This window comes from Gambusia affinis, linkage group LG23 (assembly GCF_019740435.1).
Source record: "Gambusia affinis linkage group LG23, SWU_Gaff_1.0, whole genome shotgun sequence".
Lineage (NCBI taxonomy): Eukaryota > Metazoa > Chordata > Actinopteri > Cyprinodontiformes > Poeciliidae > Gambusia > Gambusia affinis.
Window position 1 is genome coordinate 2264532 of NC_057890.1, and position 16763 is coordinate 2281294.

The 16763-nt window shown below is 38.7% G+C and overlaps 3 protein-coding genes across 4 annotated transcripts in view; all 3 read right to left on the bottom strand.

Annotated features, from left to right (window-relative positions):
• The window catches only part of LOC122826377 (chemokine-like protein TAFA-2), an 81429-nt gene extending 68123 nt beyond the window's left edge, over positions 1–13306 (bottom strand). Inside the window, exon 1 of the mRNA XM_044108165.1 lies at positions 12641–13306. The gene's annotated coding sequence lies outside the window, so the exon portion shown is untranslated. The remainder of the gene's footprint in view (positions 1–12640) is intronic.
• LOC122826375 (fish-egg lectin-like) lies at positions 1656–3867 on the bottom strand. Its single transcript, XM_044108163.1, has 5 exons — positions 3088–3867; positions 2723–2959; positions 2426–2637; positions 2216–2340; positions 1656–2130 (listed from the first exon to the last, which is right to left on the bottom strand). Exons 1-5 carry the CDS (start codon positions 3140–3142, stop codon positions 1992–1994), a joined length of 768 nt encoding a protein of 255 aa, XP_043964098.1. The 5' UTR covers positions 3143–3867; the 3' UTR covers positions 1656–1991.
• A 1037-nt stretch (positions 13307–14343) lies between the features above and the next one.
• The window catches only part of etv6 (ETS variant transcription factor 6), a 30791-nt gene continuing 28371 nt past the window's right edge, over positions 14344–16763 (bottom strand). For both annotated transcript variants that reach the window (XM_044108017.1, XM_044108018.1), the window contains exons 6-8: positions 15782–15924; positions 14981–15081; positions 14344–14893 (exon numbers count right to left, since the gene is read on the bottom strand). In XM_044108017.1, the coding sequence (XP_043963952.1) occupies positions 14791–14893; positions 14981–15081; positions 15782–15924 (347 nt within the window). In that variant the 3' untranslated portion in view covers positions 14344–14790. The remainder of the gene's footprint in view (positions 14894–14980; positions 15082–15781; positions 15925–16763) is intronic.

Consider the following 16763-nt stretch of genomic DNA (forward strand, 5'->3'; position numbering starts at 1 on the left):
CATGTTAGTGAGCATTGCTTGTAACTTTCCACACACTATTGACTACTATTTAGCTAAGCTTAGGCAGTTCATTAGCATTAGTCTTTTAGGTTAAATAAGCTATTAGCTATATTTCTGACTTATTTGCCATGTTTAGTATGCTGAAATGAGTAAGTAAAGTACGGGCAACATGCAAGTCATGCCCCACATGCTACTGACAGCATTCACGCCAACATTAGCATTTTGGCAAATTTTAGCTCATACACTCATTTTAACACGCTGAATGGTGCAAGTCCGTGTCTCAGGTTAGGGAACTGCCTTGCAAAACAAGCCAGTTCATTAGCATTAGCCTTTTAACTTAAATAAGCTATTACCTATATTTCTGACTTATTAGCCATGTTTAGTATACTGAATGGAGTAAGTTAATCATGGACAACATCCTAGTGATGCCCCTCATGCTACTGACAGCATTTAGGCTTACGTTAGCATTTTGGCTAATGTCAGTTGTCAGTTGACGTTCTCGTGATTCTCCTCATGCTGTCGATTGCGCTGCAGCTTTCTATGGCGTCAACGCTAACTTTCAGTGTCGGAAAGCCGGGTTCAGACCGACGCGCGCGCTTTGGCAGGCCCCGTTTAAATTTCTTCAGAAATTATCTAGTTATTCATAATGTCTAATTTATTGCAAAGGTCATGTGTTAACATGTGAAAACTCGGATATTGATACCATCATGTAAAGCATATAATTTAGTAGGTGCTAATGCATGTTAATTTCTTTTATTCCACATATCATGGCCCTTTTAATTATGACCATCATCTTGGTAACTGTTATCATCCAATTATCTAACTTTGACTAGAATCTTACTGCAAAAGATTTCATATTTGAGAAACATTTCAAATATGTTTCTGTCAAATGTATTTATAGCATCAGGGTTTTTCAGTCATAGTAATGAATTTGAGGCATCTGAAGGGTTTTTAATAAGTTTTCTTAAATTGTAAGAACCATTTTATGTTTAAAGAGTTATTAAAAACATAGCAAAGTGACCTATTGGTGCAGTTTTTTTTAGCGTATGGCACTTTCTTGAAACAATGTTCTCAGACACACACAGAGAGAATTGTTTTTCCTTCATGTTGGTGTCTGTAAGTTGCAGTACAGCTCCAGATGAAATTCTGCTTCTCTGTCCTGAAAACCTTGTGATTGAATGACTTGTATATCCAAAGAATGGCTGACACAACTGGCTTTGTCAGTATTTCAGAGGAATTTAGCTTGTTGGCAGGTATAGGTTGCACTTATTTATTTCATTGCACTTCCTTATTCCTTCAGAACCATGTTTTTGAAAGATTTGATTTTACAAAGGGAACTGACCTACATACACAGGTAGTAGTAAATTAGTTACTCTGTTACATTTACCTGAGTAACATTTTGAGAGGAAAAATGTACATTAGTAGTTTTACTAGACTGTATGTTTTACTCTTTTACTGGTAAAATTTCAAGATACTTTATTAGATGCAAATAATTGAAGGAAAAGCAAAAAAATGCATGATACAGACATAGCTATTGTTGAAGTTATAGTGAGATCTAGCACTTTGAGAGAGAGAAGCAGAGACACAGAGAGAGAATTGTTTTTCCTTCTTTTAAACAAACCAGTCTTAAAGAACAATTGCAATCAAACACATTATGTTGATCAGTGGAAGAGTTTATTGTTTCCTTAAAATCACAATTTAATGTTTTACATTTAAAGATTGAAGGCCAAACAAGAAAACCTCCAACCTAACTGCTGTATGTCATTTGGAAAAGTATTACTTTAAATTTTCCTTTTATTTCCTGCATTCTTGGAATCATCTATAGCATAATCATTTAACAATTACTTCTATCCCCACCCTGATTTTTAACCCCTATCATGATTAATCTGGAGATTGTTCTAGATCCTCTACTGATAAAGCACACATGGGATTAACCCAAAGGAGTCAACAGAAGGAACAGAATGTGTGAAGTGAAAACTTCCAGCTGGTTTCTAGATGCAGTTCAGAATGACACCAGCCTCAGTCAGAAGCCACAGACGTCCCAGGTCATAGGTCACGTGTTTGATGGTCACACAAAAGGAGATCTGTCTCCAACCTGTGCCCTGTGGAACTGCTTCAGTGATACCGATTCTGGAAAGGAAAATTTGCTTATTTGGAATTTTTCGAGTCTCTTAAAACTGTCTGCACTTGCAACTCGAATTTATTGAGAAGTTACCTTTCATAGACATTTCCAGGTTGATTTACAACAAAGACCCTTCCATCACTTCCAACTTCAACTTTTACAGCAGCTCCATCTATTTTATTCCAGCCACTGATGCCGCAGTTATCTGGTGAGACTTTCTATTAAAGTAAACAGCAAAGACGGTGACTAGTGAATGAGAGTTATATCAGGAGTTACAACAAGAGATGTAAGACAAAAGATTACCGTAAAGAAGATGTCTTGAACAGAGTTCACTCCCCAACATCCGAGTGGACCACAGCTGAAATACATCAATGCCCCAGGAATGGTGTTCCACTTCAAGACGGCCTCTTTCTCAGTGGCAGAGGCAGTGCTGGCGTTCAGGCAATGGATGCTGTTTTGGGTGGTAACACCAACTACCTGACGTTGTCCAGCATCCACCTCGATTAATGATAAACCTGAAGAGACAAACAGCATCACTAAACAATTAAACACTTTGAACCAGGGCCATCCTGTAAAATCTGGCGCTGAAACAAAACTCACCACGAGTAGGAAAGAAATCACCAGCTGCAAATTTATAGACTGTGTTGTCTTGGTCGACTCCCCAGACACCTGCAAGTCCCACTGAGACATGCTTGAGAGCAACAGAGCCCAGTTTGGACCAAGTTGAATCACTCAAGATGAAGGCATTGGAGTTTCTATCAGTCATCACAACCATTCCATTGCCAGCATCAACCTGGGTTGCAGCAAGGTGCTCAGGAGCAATAGTGCAGATCCAACCTGTAGAGAAGAACCACATGAAATGAAGACCCATAGAACACTATTTCATCTTACAATTACAAATTGGAATGTATTTGTAAGATGTCTGGTAACGACACTTATGAAATGAAAATATGAAGAGAACTCACCATGACATCTGGTAAAGTAATTCAGCAAAACCAAGAAAGTTGTGAGAGTTTTCATGTTGGCGTCTGTAAGTTGCTGTGCAGCTCCAGATGAAATTCTGCTTCTTTGTTCTGAAACTCCTGTGATTGAGAGATTTATATATCCAAGGTATGGCGTGACAAAACTGGGTTGTAAGAAGGTCAGAGGAGTTTAGTTTCTTTTCTTAGCAGGATTTAGTTGCTCTCTATTATTCCTCTACAACAGTGTTTCTGAATTACGGTAATCAGGTACCACTACCCTGCATTTTTTACATGTGTCTCTGTTCCAGAACATTTGATTCATATGATTGCATGACCTCCTTTGTACACTATCAAGTACTGGATCAATGATGTGACGCCCAATTCGTTTTGTCCAGCTCTACTTTTTTCAGTTATAAAAAGTTTAAACTCATAAAAAGTTTAAACTTTTTTATGAGGATGTGGGAGAAGAAGTACAACCAGCACAATGCGACAGTCTGAAGACTAGAACTTGTTCACATGGTCACATGCTCATATCAGGACTTGAAACAGCAACCTCATGGCATTCCAAGTTGAACAGCAAGCTATTGCAGAATATTGCTCTGTAACTGATGGGAAGTTTGCATCTTGCAACGGAAAAATATCCTGGGGGGGCGGGGTTTGACCCATAGCAAAACTGTATTGATACTGCGTCACTGAATACTGACAACTGCTGGACATTAAAAATCCCTACAGGCAACGTAGTTTACAGACTGATTTGATGACCTTGTTTATACAATAAGATTTAAGTCATTGTATTTTATTGTATATTATATACTGTATTAAGTCATATCTTCAGTTAAATTCAAAATATATTTGATATTCTTTGATACAGTCAATCACTAATGTGAACATGTACCAAGGGAACGTGTTTGGAATGAGGATCCTGGTGGACAGTTTTGGGTTTTTTTCCACAAATTTTCATGAAAAAAAAAAAAAAAAAATTCCAACATTTTGAAATTTAGTCTCTTCTGTTTTTTTAACACGACTTCTCTTGCTGTAGAAAAAAATTAAGTAAACAACACATTTATATGAAATAATTTATAAAAAGCAACTGAGTAATTAGAATGGCTATATACCTGAGTTTATCCTATCTGGGACTTCATTCTGATTCATTGAGGTGAATTTATTTAAATAAAACAGATTTTAGTGACGCTGTATATTGTTCATATAACTGTAATTTTTCCTTTTATATTTATTTTGTACGCGGACCTTTATGGATGTGTTTTGCTGGAAATGTCTTTTATTATTTATTTATAGTGGGGTTGTCTTTATTTTCCTTTTTTCTGTCTAAAGACTTTTATTTATGGAGGGTAATTTAAGAAAAAAAATATGAAATGTATGATTTAAAAGGAAAAACATATGCAACACTTAACCTGCAGAACATAATACGAAAGTAAACTAAGAGTCAATTTCAGCTGAATTTGGATTCAGATAAATCGAGTACAAGATGTCATAGAGGTAACAATACATTTTAAGGGCTGAAAATATTTTTTCCCCTAATATTTTCAGTATAAAATCAACATCAACTATTTTATTTTTCTTATCGGCGTGGCCACAGGGGTTGCGTGTGCAAACCCCGTCTGTCTCAGCCGTTGTCTTGATAGTAATCTGTTTTCTAAAGACAACGTGACAGAGGAGGAGAAAAGTTCGACCTTGGCTGTGACCTGAGAAAGCTATAATGAGTTCTGAATTTCTGAGTCAGCTCAGTTTTTTTTCTTTTTTGTGGTTCTCGGACTGCTGAGAGCTGGTAAACAGGATATTGCGTCCCAGATGAGTTTTGGCTCACATCATGAAAGTACTGGAGCCCCACAGCTCCACACACACCGCAGCACCAGCCTTCAAAACGAAATGGAGGGAGAGATCAGGGAGTGGGGAAAAAAAATGTTTCTGCTGTCCAAAATATGAGTATGAGTTTGTTTGGAGGATCTAGGCGGTTGGAGTTATCCTGCGTGACGGACACGTGTTTAGAAGTTACTGAGCCACAGAGAGATCAACACCGAGTCACTACAGAAGAGATACAACTCTTACATGGGGGAAGAAAACCTGGATACAGTCTCTTTCCTCATCCTATGAAAGAGTCATGTTTAACTGGAGGACAGGGCTGACAACTAAAATGACTGGCCTCTTGTATATTTTGTCTGTCACCGAGAGCAAAAATAACATGCTTAATTTCATGCCAACTGATTCAGTTTAATATCAGTGTAGTTTAATCTATTTTTGGAAATTTTATTTTTACTATAAGTAGCCATTGAAGCATCTTGTGTTAGCATTTATTACTGTACCGTCTTATGCTTGTATTAAACTTTGGTTTAATACAATCGTCCCGGTTCTCTGAACCTCTTCTCAAAATGGGAATTACCTGTAATTTTCATCCAACTTTAATCATGTTAGTGCTGAGAACTACAGGACACTCCATAATAAATGCCCCACATGGTAAAGATGTATATAAAACGTTCATTTTGTTTTTCTATCACAGTTCTTTGACGAAAATCCAATCCATATTTGTTCAATGATCTTTACCTCTAAAAACCTCTTTAAAATGAAATGAACACAACTGATTGTTTTTTCATTTATTAATATTTCTGCATTCTCAGTTAATCAAAATGTGGTTGGCTGGGGAATAAAAATGATGAGTCATCGTCCCGGTTCTCTGAACCTCTTCTCAAAATGGGGAAGACATGACAAGCTCTCATTTCTGGGGCTTTTTACAGTGTTGAAAAAGCTCAGTACTGATGCACCGACTATTATAAAACTTTCTCTGCTGATAAAAAGTGTGGAACTGGGCTGTGGGAATAAATGAATGAAAAAGAGAAGAAAACTGTTAAGGCAAGTTAGAGAGAAAAACCTGCTTCAAAGTTTAGACTTGAAATAAAAAGTTTGATCTTGTCAGGGATGGTTCTTAACAATGTGTGTACAAAAATCCATATTACAATACAACTGAGGGTTATTTTAACTCCATTGAGAAAAAACAAGAGAAGATTATTTTGCTGGGTTTTTTTTTTGTTTGTTTGTTTTTTTCAGAAATGGCAATAAACTTCTTGTCATTCCTCCCATCTCAGTTGCCTTTCTTTCAACAAAGAAAGGCAACTGAGATGCTTCTAAATCTGAAGCATTTTTCATTGTTTTCAATTGTACCTTCTTCATACAGTGTGTGTGTGTGCGCGTGTGTGTGCGTGCGTGTTTGTCATACCTTGTGGGGACCATTTTCCTGACACATACATGTGGGGACCAAGATGTTTTTGGGTCAGGGTTTAGATTTAGGACTAAGGTTGAGTTTTGATTAGGGTTAAGTATGTAATGGTTATAGTTGGGGTTAGGGTTAGGACAAGGGGAAGGCTTAGGCTGTAGAAATGAATGGAAGTCGATGGAAAGTCCCCACAAAGAGAGCCAAGCAAACGTGTGTGTGTGTGTGTGTGTGTGTGTGTGTGTAATGTAGGATGGTTTATTCGACTCTAAAAAACATTATTTTCAGTTTTATTCCCATATTACAAACATAAAAAGTGAAAACTCTTTCATTTTTGTAACTGTATTTGGGAACTTGACTGTAAAGTGGTTTTCTTCAGGTGTTTAAGAGGACAAATCTTTGCTACATGAGCAGACTCTGACAATCCGGCTCCTTGTTTTGCTTCTCAGTGCTGCAAAAAATCTGATCAAGGAAGGATTGTACTTTTATGTTGCTCTGCTTCAAGAAAGATGAAGAAGAAATTGTTAATATTTCTCCTTTGATCTCTGCAGACCTGTGTAAAATCTGTGCAACCATTAAAGGATTTTTCTAAAAGAGAAACAAACGCAGACAAACAGTTCAGAATGTCAGGTTGCTAACCCTTAACTAAGCTCTCCGACTGAAACAAAAATATTATATTTTGTTGGAAGATCTTTTTCAAGCACAAGATACAGAGCTTCCATCACAGATTTTAAAGGCAACTATCCATTTCTCTGTGTGAGATCCCCACCAGATAAGAACTGATCAGGCCGGTTTCTTGGCCGATACTCAGATCCAGTTTTTTTTTTTTTACGGTTTTGCCTGCCAGGTTGGGTTTCGATTGATTCAAAAAAAAAAAAAAATTCTCCTTAAGGTCTGCAACACATAACACACAATGCGTGTTTCTTTGAGAAAAACACCAAGAAACTATTTCTTGGTGTTTTTGTTGTACTTTATTTGTGCACTGTGTCATTAGGAGGAATTCTAAAAACCTATGCATGTTGGAATCCTGCATAAAGTAAACAAGTTATAAGAGCATACCCGTTTATCTCATTTAAATTAATTAAAAAGTCAAACAATTCTAACCATATACTGTTGGTGGACAGAAGATAGCAATGGTTTTTCATTACGACAGATTTAATGAATATGAAAAACATTATTATTCTTCTCTGATAAATCAGTTTCAGGAACTTAAGTCTTACAGTTTAACAACCTTAAGTAAAAATAATTCAGGTTTCATAGAATTACGGTGTAAATTAAAAAAATATATCACGAAATCTAAAAGCTTTTGTTGAAAGCAAAATGGCTACAATGATTCCCACTGATGCTAAAATATTATGGCTATACTATATTTAAAATGTATTTAATTTTGATACGTAGACAAGAACATAGTAAACAAGTTTTATATTTGGTTATCGTTTTTAGAACATCCTGCTGTTTTCCTGTTATGCTCTTTATAGAAACAGTTTATATTAGCTTGATGATTTGTCAGGCTAACTGCTTAAGCTGAGCCTGGAGTTAGCATGACAACACATAGCTTGCCAACTGTAGCTTGAAAAAAGGTTTGCCTTTATCTGATGTGGTGGAGAGATTCACACTAAGCAACTGGAAATATGACCAAACGATCAAAATTTCTGTTTCTTATAACTGAAGAAAAAGCACGTTAGCATTTTTTTAGCTAGTTGCATGGCAGTGCACAGCAACAGGTCAGTTAGGGGAGGCTACTGGAGAAAACTGAACCACATCTCTGGTCAAAACTGTTGTTTTTTTTCCAAGATTCCGTTGTTTGTTGGAAAATTTAAACTCCGCTACAACGTGAAGCGTCATTAAGAACCTTTGCATGTTTCCTCAAACGAATGCAAAAAAAAAATGCATACATATGTATAGATTTTACATATTGTGTAACTACTGCATTTAGCACCAAATGTGCTAGCTAGACACAGGAGCACAGTGACACTTAAACCACACAAAAACTGAAAGAAAAGCCATCAGCAACAGAAGATGAAACAGGTTAAAATCTAGATATTTTTAAAAGTTTTGTTGTCTGTCAGTTCTTTCTACAGAGCTCCTGTTTGCTCAGTCACTCTAGTAGTTGACTTAAAATTAGAACAGAGGAAGGAGAGCGAGGCAAACGAGGAACAGGGAGCTAAAAAAAACTTCAATCAAACACCTCTACAGACTGGTGCCAATCAAGTCGTTTTCAGAAAGCGGTGGCACCGCCTCACCCATCAAGAGGGAATGAACAAGCACACTGCATGCGAAACACGAAACCCTCAACTTCATTGTACGTACAGGAGATTTTTATACCAAAGGCTCATCCTGAGTGATCTACAAAGCTGCTTTCACATGGAAGGGATACATTACTTCCTGTATCTCTGACCAAACGAGTGCTTTTGTATGTGAAGGAAATTGTTTTTTTGTTTTTTTTTGCAAAGTTTCTTAAGATCCAGAAATCAAAGAATAAAAAGAAGACAGCCTTATTCTGAGGCTCCCTGCTGCTCGTGTCACAGCTGTTCGCTGGCAGCGCCAAATGGTCGTAGCTGGCGAGGGGCAGCAGACCGTGAAGCCTCCGTGTCACAGCTTTGGATCAATGAAGAGGAGGCAGCACCAGGAGGAGGTCACAGAACCGGTCTGGTGACATTGGCTGATCCGCACAGAGCCGGCCAGACGGACGGCACCGCTTTACCCACCCCGAGAGGTTAGGAGGGGGTCCGTCTGATCTCAGCCAGAAGCCCCAAATCCCACTCATTCACAGCAGCTGCCAGCTATCTGCTGACTGGGCCCTGATCTGGGCTAATCACCAGTTCATACAGCTAAAAATATGGCATCAGGTACATCTACCCCAATACAAGTAAAGCTGAAGAAAAAAGATCTAGATATCAGGATGAATTCAGAGACTCAAGTCTTAAGAGAAAATATCAGAAAGTAACATTAGATGAGATAAAACTGGACTTTATGGGAAAGTAATTGAAAGGAATTTAAGTTGCTACCAGAAAACGTTCAATGGGAATTTTTCTAAGAAGCCAACGTTCAGTCATAAACGTTTAAAGTAGGCGGAACTGTTGATGTATGCCAGGATTTTAAACAGGTTTCAAAATTTTGTAAAGTTAATTCTACAATGAAAAGTCCTTTATTCTCTCTCTCTCTCTCATATATATATATAAAATTGCACCAACTGCTGAATGTTCATCCATAGCATTATTACCACTGTAATACTCAATGTATTGTACTATTTTTTGCAAAATTATGTGCTTTTCTGATTTAAGTAAAAATGGTTAAATCATGTTACACATTTTAATTTGCATACACAGTTTTAAAAAAAATATTTTGACTTAAAGTGTACAGACATGAACTTTTCTTACCACGGTCTCCATAAATTACATTGTCCCAATTTCCCAAACATACTGTTCCCATGGTGTAACGTCTTTTTAATAAAACGCCAGTGTGACGGGATTTTTCTCTGGCTACACACTGCAAGTCAGCTAGCTGAAAGAACATCACAATAGTGAACTAAATCTGGCCAGTGTGAATGCTGTACTTCTTAAAAGAATATAACTGTAATAATACATATTTTGGGTATTTTTGCAGCATTAAGAACTGTTGGACACCAATTAATAACGTCTAACTCGTCTGGACTGGATTTATTTACCTCAAGGTGATCGTTCGGTGAGACGTGGCTCGTCTGGAGGCTTCGGGCTCCTTTCTCTTTAACAGAGCCAGCCGTGCACTTAGGCTGCTCCTTTTTCATATTTAATACGAGACTTGTTGGTAATTGCAGTCAGCAGGGAAGTTGAGTTAGCGCATGAAACAAGCTGTGAACAGTAATTGGCGCTTTAATTGGTTTTGTAAACATTTATTTCACACATCGCTTCTTAAAAGCCAAATTCTGCCAGGTTGTTCAGACGTTTGATGGATTCATTTCCCTCCATCTTTTCTTTCTGACCTCAGATGCTTTTTAAGATAACTTTTCCGGAAGATTTTTGTCGAGCAGCTTCCAGTTGTTCTCTCCAGTGTTGTATTAATTCGGTCTGTGCACCTTTTTATGGATGCTTTTTGCAGCGTTTAATTGAACAATTTAAACCTAATCCAGTCTGTGCTGCTTCATATTGTCTGTCAGCCTCTCGAACTAAGAAGGAGAAAATGGGAACTGGAGGATAATTGAGAAAAATATTTATTCGCTCTATGTATTGACTACAATTAATGGACTAAACATTTAATAAATGAAAAAAACTGTTGAAGAAATTCTCAAAGCATATAGAGCCGCTGACGTTGTAATGCATGTGTGCATGTTATTATAGATAAATGTATTGATAGTCACATTTTCTTAATCTCTTTCCAAAAAAGTAATCCATACAGTGAATATGGATTAATATATGTACATCTCTGCACTCTGTATACCAACAAAAGTATGTTGTAAACCACAAACATTTTTCCTTTTTTTTTCTTCTTCTTCTTTATATTTCTGTCGTTTCTTGTCTTTTACAGCCACCACTTTTAAAGCCCATCCCGTGTTTCACCCCACATTACAGAACTGGAGGAAACTTTTATTAGACCTTTTGAGTTCTGAGGTTCTGTACCTCTTCTTGAGCCCGCCTATGAGAAAACACCTGAAACGAGACCAACCAATAGGAAACCATGCAGCCTGTAGGAGGTTAGAAGCTCTGTAAACCAAATGAGACTCAAGTGGCGCCCCCTAGAGGGCAGTCTTGTAGGCACCCCTACAGATGTTTTTATACCCTCGTACCGGCTGAAGTACGACAAAGTGTTTAGGGCAGAACTGTTTTTTTTTTTTTTGTTGTTGTTGTTGTTGTTTTGTTTTTTTAAGTTGTTTTGAGAATAAAGATATGATATTACCAGAATAAAGGTGCAATGCTAAGAAAAGAAAGACATAAAACTCTGAGGGAAAAGAAAAAGTTGTTTTAATGAGAAAAAAGCTTCGATGTTTCAAGATCAACTGGATTCTTCCTTCTAAACAAACTCAGTCATTTGAACAAAGTCCTGCTACTCATAATAATTTGACTGATGTGTGAAGAGGAAGTATTTTCTTATTTGTAGTGGAACTTCACAAGACGCTCCACATTCCTCACATTATTTACATTTTTTGGAGGGATTTTTGTAACAATGTTACCAATAATATAAGTTTATTCTGGTAATGTTGTAACCAGAATAGGAGTTCAAGGTAGAGGAGAAGGCGCTTCCACCAACTGGAAGTTTTTTTTTTTTTTTTTTTTTTCAATCAATGAATATGAACTTTTGCTGGATTTATTAACCCTGACACAGATAGTAGGAAAATGATTTATGCCATTATGTCATAGTGGGGAAAAAAAGCTACTCTTTTATTTATCTATAACAAGGTGAAAAAATATGCACAGAAAAAAAGCTTTATTTAGCATTTAATTAGTATTATACTGGAAGTACAATGTATCAGTGCAGTGTGCTTTTAAAATGACCCAGTGCTGGTGCATCTGTACAGAATATCACTGAAAAGTTCATTTTAATTTCCATTATTGAAATGTGTGGCATAGAGCTCATCAGGAAATTTCAATATTACATAAGAACAATCAGATTAATTTTTAATACTTTAATAAATGTGGTCCAATGAAAAAAAATCTTCTTCCTGAATTAATTTTACTCCGGCTGCTGTCACTCCTTGTGAATCTCCCCAAGGTCTTCAATGGATTTTTCTTCACAATCGTTTTCTGCCACACTTTTTTTCTTCCACTAAACTTACGTTCATTTTTCTGCTGCTAAATCTGAATGGCTGAAATAAATTTATTGACTTACAAATGTCTTAAGACGGAGCTTAATATCTAGCAGGAGCATCATAAATTTATTTTGAGGTCATCAATCAACACCCTTCCAAACTTCCTAGATTTGCCTCTGCCAGCATCCCGCCCATCAAATCTGAAGTAACACACACCGCTCCCTCCAGACTGGACTTGGAGGAGTGTGTTCACGCTGAGAACCAGCCTGATCTCTGCTTGACTGGCTGGATAAACAGGCGGACAGCTCTCAGGAGAGCAGCCGCGGTTTGTCCAGAGGATTACAGCAAACTTGTGGAAACTGCAGTCAGGGAAGCCAAAGACAACATGGAAGTATCCAGTGTTTCTGTGAAGCTAAAACGCGCATCAGCATTTATTGTAACCGTTGGCAACCTTTTAATTTTGCCGGGTGTTTGTTGGTGCTCATGCCTCCGGGTGTGCGTTCTCGCCGCGCGCAAAGCGAACCTTCCCTCAGATCTCCAAGGAAACGAAAAATAACTCAACGCATGCACAGAAGCGGGATGAGTCGGCGTGGCTCGATCCGAAATCTTACCTGTTTGTGTCCCACTCCCTTCCCGCACCTTAACGCCCGTTTAAAGCATCGGTGGGGCCGCCGCTACAATCCAGCTGCGCGCCTGCGATGTGGAGACATTTGAATCCAGAACGGGCGGAAAAAAGGGGGAAAGAGGAGGAAACGGTGACTCGTCTTTTTTTTTTTTTTTTTTTTTTTCCAAAAATTATTACTATTTTAAAACACCTCCAGGTGAAATCAAACTGAGAACCGGAGCTTTCTAACAGAAAAGCATCTGATCCATGGCAGTCCCGCCCCGCGCTGCTCGTGTCCCAGTCCCGGTAAGTCCACGCAGGAGAGAAAGCCTTTCTGCGTCCTGTCGGCGCACCTTTGGACGGCGGTGCGTGTTCAACACCCAGCAGCTTTCTGAAATAATCAATATTAATACAGATGATCGGATTCAATCAGAAATCGTGACGTCTCCGGGTGTTCGGGCTCAGCCCCGGCGGAGGTGGATGCTCTGCAGCGGCTCTTCGCGGTCTGACAGCTCGGCTCTGCGCGCTCCAACTTTTATGGAGACCCCGGAGCGCACCGCGGCTGCAGTAATCAGATTACTGAGACGGTCTGCAGCGCGTGCCCAGGAGCTAATTAGCACTGGCTTAAACGAAGATCGTGATTATAGCAAGGCAAGTAAAGCTCGGCATCAATAATGAGTGATGAGTTTAGATTTGTCAATTGAGGGAAAATGATAGATGATCATTAAGAATCAGCTTTATGCGGTTAGCGCCACCTACCAGCCAAACTAAAAACTGCCCATAAAACCAGAGAGAAAAAAACCCCTCTGCCCCAAAATATTTTTATTAGGATTAGACGGAGTATTAGGGCCATACTTAGAAAAAAATAATAAAAAAATTACAATTACGAGAATAAAGTTTTAATAATTATAACTTTATGACTACCACATAGGCCAAAATTGCGGGGGACACACACAAAAAAAAAATCAAAATCAGCCACAAATGGCTCCCAGTCAGCACTTTTGGACACCAATGAGTCAGGCAATAAAGTGACGTCATTAAAATTTCTCATAGTAAAACTTTGGAATTATAGACCAGAAATTGTCATTTTACACAAACGTTAGTAAGATAACCAAGCTATCCATGGTCATCTTCTCTCTAACTTTATTTCATTAATTACGGTGTTTATTACATTTATGGATGTGTTACACTTATGTTGTTTTTCAACCTTATGTAGTTTTTAAACTGGACTCATAGTTTCAAACATATATAAAATAGATTTGGAATACAATTTGATGTAGAAATTCAGTGAAGTAAATTAACATAGTTAACATAGTTAATTGTTCACCTCATCTGGTATTCAACTTTCTAAAGCTTCAATTATAACCATTAAAACGATTTTATTGCCTATAGAAATTGATTGTATATTTTCTGTGTGATAAAATAATATAGACACAATGTTAATGTTAGAAGAAAATAACATTATTAATTGTATACTTATGTTATTTTAGCCCAAATTTGCGTTGACTCTTTAAAAACGTAGCTTCCGGTTTCCCCTGAAAGTGGGTGTGGCTTTGTGTCTGAACCGTGAATGAGACTTTATTTCAAAAGGCACGCGCCATGAACAGACCTGTTCCTGCACCTGATGCCCATATAGCAAATGTTGATCTCTACTGCCACCATGAGGATCTTTAAGGCACCTGCAATGACATCTCCTGTCTCCACGTTCAGTTTGATCAAAAATGTTTATTCCATAATGAAAACAGTCCTGTCTCACACACACAGACACACACAGACACACGCACTCACACACATTTCTTTTTACAAGTAGCAAATTTCCAAGATCTAATGCATGTGGTGAGACAAGCCAAAACAAAGAATCATAGAAGCACAAGTGATTGGCTTTTTGCAGCACAGAAACATAAAGATTCCTCTCAGCAGCGTCCCTCCGACCAATCACAACGCTCCTTCCAACAGGAAGCCACGAGCTCATCCTGAGGCGTTTCACATCTCACTTCCTCTCCCTCTGGGACTGATGGGAGCCAAACTCCTGGCGTTTATTAAGCTGCTTCTGAAAGGCATTGGTGGCTGAGGCTGTAGTAAAGTAGTCCATGGAATTCCCCCTCCCCCATTAACCCCTAACCCCCATCACCCCCTTAACCCTCGACCCGGAGCCGTTCAGCATTCCTCTTTGATGTAGATTTGTTCGTCTGTGTCTGAGTCCAGGTGCTCCAGCCGCTCCGTCTGGCCGTTCATGATCTCATCGGGGGTCTTCATGAACCTGAGGGGCAGAGAGGGGGGTTATCTAGAGCTCAGAGGAGAAGAGGGTGTGGAGTGTCGGTGGAGGCTGGGGGGCGGGGAGTGTCACCTGAACAGGAGTCTCTGTCCGGGCTCTTTCCTGATGATGTTCAGCTTGTAGTAGTGTCTCAGTGCTCGCGACATCTTCTCGTACGTCATGTTGGTTCTGTTCTGTTGGGGATCAACAACAACAGGGTCAGAGGTCAAACATCTTTTCACATTTGAAACAAAACAAAAAAAACATTAGATTCAAGGCAGGGACTTTCTAGAGAGGAAATGCTGTAAATGCAAAGCTCCAAAAATCAGAAAGGAGGGAAGGAAGGAAATGAAGACAAAATGAATTAACACAAAGCAAAGACACATGGACAAAAGGAAGGTAAAAAGGAGGAGGAAATGAAAGGAAAGTTATATGAAAGAAAAGACAGACAGGAGGACACTAGAACAAAATAAAATAAGAAAAAGCCACTAAAAGTTATTTTTGTTTCCAAGAGAAAGCAATATTTATTTAGTAAAACAGAAAAACATCTGGAAGTTCCAGCATTTCTCTCTACTGGTCCCTGAACAATGATAGAAGTACATTCCAGAGGATCCCGCTTACAGTAAACTCTCCTTTCATCTCACTGGAACTTCTGAACCGTCTCATTAAGAGGGAAACAAAAACCCCATGTTTACAAATCACACCAAGAGACGGATATGTTTACAGATTTTAAAGTTTCTGAACAAATCTACTACAATTAAAAGTCGGATTTGTCTCCATTTTTCTTTGAGACTACACCGCAGACAAACCCATTTCATGAGGCCGGTCGCCATAACGGTGGGATGTTTTGCTTGGGGTGGGCGTCCATGAAGGAACAGGAAGTGGTGCGTTTACCTTGTGGTTCCCCCAGAGCCTGGCCAGACCATTGGGGTCCATGATGCGGAAGACTTTACTGTCGGGGTCCTCCCAGCGGATGTAGTTCTCGTACCTGCTGTCTGACAGGAGCTGGTAGACGTAGTCCCACAGCAGCCTGCAATCTGGGGACAACACACAGGGGGCGCTCTGATTCAGCTGACTTGTTTCTAAAGAAACACTCCCAACACCAGCTGCGTTTCTGTCACCAGTGTGCACAAAACTTTGGCGATATTCCACTAACGTCGGAAAACACGATTGTGGTGTTTCTATTAAATAAAAATATTATAGTTAAATCCCACGTGAATATGTATTGTTCATGCAATAAATCATTAATAATCGTGGCAGTGACGAATGTAAACATAAATATTTTAGCCATGTCACTAGCTCTCAACACTGAGCCGTCATCGAGGCGTTGGAGCGACACTCGGTGGCTACGTATGCAGTGTTTTGGGGAAATTGCCATTTTACAGAAGAGTGATTGATTCAACATGTTCAAATGACAAAGTCAACATTTTATGAACTGTGACGCTGTGACATCAGAGCTGGGTATTAATGATGATATAAAGGTTTCATATCGGCCTATAGATAATTATTGATCAGGTTTTTGTTGTAAATATTTGAAATATTGCCACAGTGGTGGCATAAAGTTTTCTGTTTTCACTCCATGCCAGTTGTGATGCTACCCTCCTAGCTTAGCTCACCAGGACAGGCTGAGCGGCTGACGCCTTTCTTCTGCCTACATCTCCCAGAATGCCGAGCCATTCTGGATTGGAGTTCAGTTAAATTCATAATCTCAGCATGCCAATAACTTTGACAAATATGTAAAAAACAAAAAACATTCTTTATAAAAGTTAAATACTGCAGGTTTAAGTGAATTTATTAGCAATATTCCAATAAGCTGTGTTGTGGTCAGTGGAAAGGCAGCTGGTGTTTTGTGATGAAGGACAGGAAGTGATGTAAA